General features: G+C 35.0%; 1 protein-coding gene across 1 annotated transcript; it reads left to right on the plus strand.

Moving 5' to 3' along the window:
* The first annotated feature begins 1,140 nt into the window (after positions 1 to 1,140).
* Positions 1,141 to 3,507, plus strand: LOC122295019 (WAT1-related protein At5g07050-like). The gene is made up of 6 exons (XM_043104024.1): positions 1,141 to 1,572; positions 1,702 to 1,764; positions 1,859 to 1,975; positions 2,088 to 2,337; positions 2,456 to 2,617; positions 2,757 to 3,507. The coding sequence occupies exons 1-6, from the start codon at positions 1,370 to 1,372 to the stop codon at positions 2,763 to 2,765; spliced, it is 804 nt and encodes a 267-aa protein (XP_042959958.1). The 5' UTR covers positions 1,141 to 1,369; the 3' UTR covers positions 2,766 to 3,507.
* Positions 3,508 to 5,668: the final 2,161 nt, after the last annotated feature.

Genomic DNA, 5,668 nt, shown 5'->3' on the forward strand with positions numbered 1-5,668 from the left:
ATATATAGATATTTTGTATCTATATTTAAAGAAAGTGTGAGATATTTGTACAAATATTACATATAATATTTTTAGAGTACGCAAACGTCATGTAATTATTTTAAAAAAATAAAGTTTAATATTAAAAAAATAGTTTTTTTTCCATATATGTGAGTTCTATATTTGCTCACTTAAAAAAAAAAAAAATTCACAGCACTTATACATTTCTCAATTGCATATCATTTTTAACCAAAAAAATAAAAAAATCAACGGTAAATACAAAACATCGAGGTGGAGGGCTGTTCATGTCCATGTGTCACGATAACACCACGGTAAAATTTGTAAGAAAAATTTCTCATGAATTGTACCAATATGCGTGCGATCGACTTCAATGGGTAATCCTTCAATTTTTTTTTTATTTTTTTTTATTATTTTTTTTTTAATCTTGGAGAAGGCTTGGCCTTCGTGGACTCAACTGTGGAAGTACTGAGGCTTTCCTGAAGAATCTCTTGCTTTATTGCTATGAAATCGAGCTTAATTTCACTAGACTTGACTTCCGTCACTCCGTGCCCCGTGGAACTGTGGCCATTGACCACGTACATTTCTTGGCCCTCCACAAAAACCTTTTTATTTCACTTTTGCCAATGTGAAGGCAAGAATGGCCGGTGGCAACTACATGTCGAGAATATATATATATATATATATATATATATATATATATATTTGACGTAAAGCCCCAAGAATATTAATACAAATAACAGTAATTGCTTGTTTCCCACGTAAATAAATTAGAATATGTACAAAAAAAATAATAATAATAACGTGAATCATACATGGAACATAATATTATGTCACCCCAAGAATTTTTTTTTTTTTTTGACGTAACGCCCCAAGAATATTAATTAATCCATATAACAATGATTGCTTGTTTCCCACTTAAATAAATTAGAATTTATAAAAAATAATAATAATGTGAATCATACATGACCATATAATAATAATATATAATAAGTACTACAATTATAAAGATATTTCACAAAAATAAATTTTTATAAATTATCATATCACATCAAAATAAATTAATTTATTTGTGTATTTTTATAGAATTTATTTATAATTAAAGTATTTCTCAAATCATAATAATAATTTTTCCCCAAGAAGAAAGTATTAACAGAGTGGAGGATCATGACATCCGTACGAGAGTGCTATAAATGTGTAAGCCACCCCGCATGTTAAGCTAGGGAGAAGAAACAAAGTCCTGATCTTTCAGGACTAGTTCTTCCTGAACTCTCTCTCTTTCTTTCTCTCTGTCGTACTTTGAACTTCGCTGAGCGCAGTGCTGCCGGCGATCGAAGTAGTTCCATCCATTTCCTTGGCAATTAATAGAAAGATGGAGAAGCGCGGATGCTGCGGCGGCTTCCTAGAAGCCTCGAAACCCTACTTTGCAATGATATCGTTACAATTTGGCTATTCCGGAATGAACATTCTTGGTAAAGTTTCTCTCAACGGAGGGATGAGCCACTACGTGCTGGTGGCTTACTGCCATGCCTTTGCAACTGCGGTCATCGCCCCCTTTGCTTTCATTTTCGAGAGGTTTGAATTCTTGAATTCTATCCCGGACAAGCTTTTCAATTCACTTCTTTTTCCGTCTGGGTATGAAATAATCTTCGGGGCCGGGGTTCTGATACATGAACGTCGTTAATTTGTTTAATTCCCTTCCAGGAAAGAGCAGCCAAGGATTACATTTCCTGTTTTCGTCCAGATATTCGTCCTCGCTCTTCTTGGGTTAGTCCTTAGTTTCATTCCTTGTTGAGATCATCATCATAATTTCTTGGCTTTATCTGTGAGTTCTGAGGGTAATTTTGTTTGTGTTTGACAGTCCGGTGATTGATCAGAACTTCTATTATGCCGGTCTGAAATATACGTCGCCAACTTTCTCATGCGCAATAAGCAACATGCTCCCTGCCATGACGTTTGTCATGGCAGTCATATTCAGGTATGCAAAAAAGCAACCAATATCATCATATATATTGAATTAAATCTCGTTCCTGAGAATTAATTGGGCTAAACTTTTTATCTGGTGTAATGAAAATTAAAATAAATTAAAGGATGGAGAAGCTGAGCCTGAAGAAAGTAAGGTGCCAAGCACAGCTAGTGGGAACCGCAGTGACAGTGGCTGGGGCTATGCTAATGACTTTGTACAAAGGACCCTTAGTGAAGATGGTTTGGTCGAAGCACATCCATCCTCCTAAATCTTATGGGAAAAGTTCCTCCGGAAACAGCGACAAGGACTGGTTCAAGGGCTCCATCTTTCTTATCATCGCTACCCTTGCCTGGTCGGGCCTTTTTGTTTTGCAAGTAATATTATTGCAAGAAGATGTTTGTTAATTGTTTTTTTTTTTTTTTTTTGGTTTTTCTTGTAGGAAAAACATTGAAAATATGTTTTAGTATGTCTGATCTTAATTTCACTTTGCAGACACATGCGTTGAAGACATACAAGAATCATCAGCTGTCTCTTACATCTCTGATGTGCTTTGTGGGCACTCTTCAAGCCATTGCTGTCACCTTTGTCATGGAGCACAAAACCTCCGTTTGGAAAATTGGCTTTGGCATGAATCTCCTTGCTGCCGCCTATGCTGTAAGCTAGAATCTTTGTATCTTTCTGTCTGTGTACTGATCAGTTCGCGATGAGCAGTGCATGCATGCACCACATGAGGGTACTATGCAACACGTGTCAATTATCTGTTGATGATATCTTTTATAAAACTTCCTTTCAGGGAATCTGACATCAAGCATTTCATACTTTGTCCAAGGCTAGTGATAAAGAAAAAAGGACCCGTCTTTGCAACTGCTTTTAGCCCCTTGCTAATGATAATTGTAGCCATTCTGGGCTCCTTCATCCTGGCAGAGAAGATTTTTCTTGGAGGGTAATTTAATTAGCTTGCTCTCTGATCTCTTCACTCAAAATCCTTGCATGAATGTGCGTGCATGCATGCCATCCTTAATTATCCAAAGAGATATTAAATGTGACTTCAGAATATAAATATATATATATATATATATATATATTTATTGTAGTAGAGTTAATATATCATTATCATTTAATTAGTAGACCTACTAATTAGTAATATAATCAGATAAATCATGTCATGTGGTGGGTGCAGTGTGCTGGGTTCTATCTTGATTGTAATGGGACTTTACTCAGTCCTATGGGGAAAGCACAAAGAGAGTATGGAGAATAAAGCCGCTCTTGAGGAAGAGATACCAGATGCTATAAAGGTTGCCCAAGTAAGTGGGAAGGCTGTTCCAATAATCGGGGATATTGAAGCAAATGAAATCCAAATGGGAAAGGGATCAGATGATCGAGAATTAGCGGCCACAAACAAATAAAGATCTCGTATGCGGCCGTTAGCAATTAATATGCCCAAATGAATTCCAGATCATCGAGCTGGCAGCTCGAGTCCTATGCATGCATGAAGGCTAGCCAGCCAAGACACAAAATGATCATATCATAGGACCATAGGGAAGGCAAATGAACGGGGATGGGCTTTTTGTCTTCTTCATCCCCCATTTTGATATCTTTTTTTTTTTTTTCTCATTCCATAATATAATTGAAGTTCGGGTTCTTATCTAAGATATCATGTATATTTTCGATAATAAACAAAAGACTTCAATGAGTAATTAATGGAATCATATTATATATATATATGATCAAAATCTTGGAGATCAGTAGTTTCTTATCAATACACAATAAAAGCACACAAAGTGAAAACTGAAAAAAGAGTTATTGAACTTTTGAGAAAATACCGCTTTGAAAACATCTAAGTACCTTAAAAAGATTTTCTGCTTTCAAGAAACAAAAGAGCAACAACTTGCCCTCTATTCACTCGCAAAGTCTTCATGGCTCAAGCCTTATGATATAGTGTCAAAAAGTACTCCAGCAAGCAAGAAATTGCCTTAGAAACTTGAAGCCTATGGCTTTGGAGAGAGAGAGATAGAGAGAGAGAGAGGCAGAGAGAGAAAGAGAGAGGCCAGGGGGCGACAGAAACTATGAAAGCTAGGGTTTCCATATGGGCGAGGGAGAGAGCAGAAGATATGGTTTGGGTGAGAGAGAGAGAGAGAGAGTAAAGTTTGAAGGCTAGGGTTTCCATTTGGGCAAGGGAGAGAGAAGATAATACAGTTTGAGCAAGAGAAAGAAAGCAAAAGACGAGAGAGAGAGAGGGTTTTGATCTATTTAGAATTTAGGCAAGAGATAGAGAGGAGATCGCACTGCCTGCTGAAGAATGAATGAGTTTTTATATATATATAAATATATATAACTCGAGTACCGAATTTTAAACTTAAAATTCAGATTTCATAACCGGATCCGAACTAGGACCGGATTGGTTCGAGTTTTGTAATGCAGGTTCCGACCCAGAATCCAGTTATTTGAGTTCCGATTGGATTAGGAGAAAACCCGGCTAAGATAAACAAGCCTAATATATATATATATATATATCCGACGATGATCAATTTGGAGGAGTAGTCCTACTACATGATGGCGTGTCTCACTGAATAACTTTGGGAATTTTGGTTACTGTGTTGACATCTGATTCAGATTCCAGTAGCACTGATAGTGGTGGCCGGTTGACATATATAGATGTACGTACGTATATATATTGCGCCAGATCGATGAATCCTAGCAAGCTGTAAGCTGCTATATATTTGCATGCTTGGAGGCATTAATATTAATGTTGTCAGAATCTTATAAGAGGATTGCATCTATTTTTTGGCATCTGATACCATTGGCCATTCCCTAGATCGATCACTAGCTTAGTGACCAATTACAAGATCTCCCATACATATGCATGCGTATCCCTTTGATTTATACGTAACAGCGGAAGAATATATATATATATATATATATATAGGCCAGTCTTGTGAAAGATCTATATACGGACAACAAATGGTATCATGCATGTACAAGTGGGAAACCACTAACTTATAAAATAGTTCAATCTCCAACTGCATGCATTGCATCATGCATGGTACTGAATATTAATGGTGCATGCAGCATGCATGCATGGTCGACGCTGATCATCGATCTAGCTAGCTAGCTAGGTCACTCTCTCGCTCAAATATCTCTCAGAAAAACAAAAACAATATTATTGACTTCTAGTGTTGGCACTAGTAGTTATTTATAAGGAAAAATTTATTTGTCATCCTCACATTTCACACACCACATTTATTTTAATTTATTTTAATTTTTTTATAATAAATATATAGTGTGTGGATAATAAATAAAATAATTTAATTAATTTAATAAGAATAAAATAAAATAAAAAATAAAAATAATGTCCGATATGATGACAAATGCATGCGAAACGAATTAAGGAAGATACATAGGATATATTCTCATAACAACATTAAGAGCATTTACATTGAGTTTCTCATAAAATTTCATATAATTTAGCTAAAATTGAAATTTCCTAAATTTTTTCCCTACATTCTACTCCTTATCATTTCTCGATTCTATTAAAATAATATTTCTCTATTCTGTCTTTATTTTTTTCTTACTTCTATTAATTACAAACTTAACTACTCAATATTTTTTCTTATGTTTTCAAATATTACTCTAGTGAATATTTTAAACAAAAATTTAAATTATTTTTTGTGGGGTATGATAATATTTTTAAAATTAATTTTTTTA

The sequence above is a fragment of the Carya illinoinensis genome, chromosome 14 (assembly GCF_018687715.1).
Source record: "Carya illinoinensis cultivar Pawnee chromosome 14, C.illinoinensisPawnee_v1, whole genome shotgun sequence".
In the NCBI taxonomy this organism is placed as follows: Eukaryota; Viridiplantae; Streptophyta; class Magnoliopsida; order Fagales; family Juglandaceae; genus Carya; species Carya illinoinensis.

What these genes read in the sequence shown, in the direction of transcription:
- LOC122295019 (XM_043104024.1), top strand. Translation starts at nt 1,370, where the DNA reads ATGGAGAAGCGCGGATGCTGCGGCGGCTTCCTAGAAGCCTCGAAACCC. An exon ending in GTCATGGCAGTCATATTCAG is followed by an intron (nt 1,976 to 2,087) that starts GTATGCAAAAAA and finishes AATAAATTAAAG; the next exon opens with GATGGAGAAGCTGAGCCTGA. An exon ending in CGGGCCTTTTTGTTTTGCAA is followed by an intron (nt 2,338 to 2,455) that starts GTAATATTATTG and finishes TTCACTTTGCAG; the next exon opens with ACACATGCGTTGAAGACATA.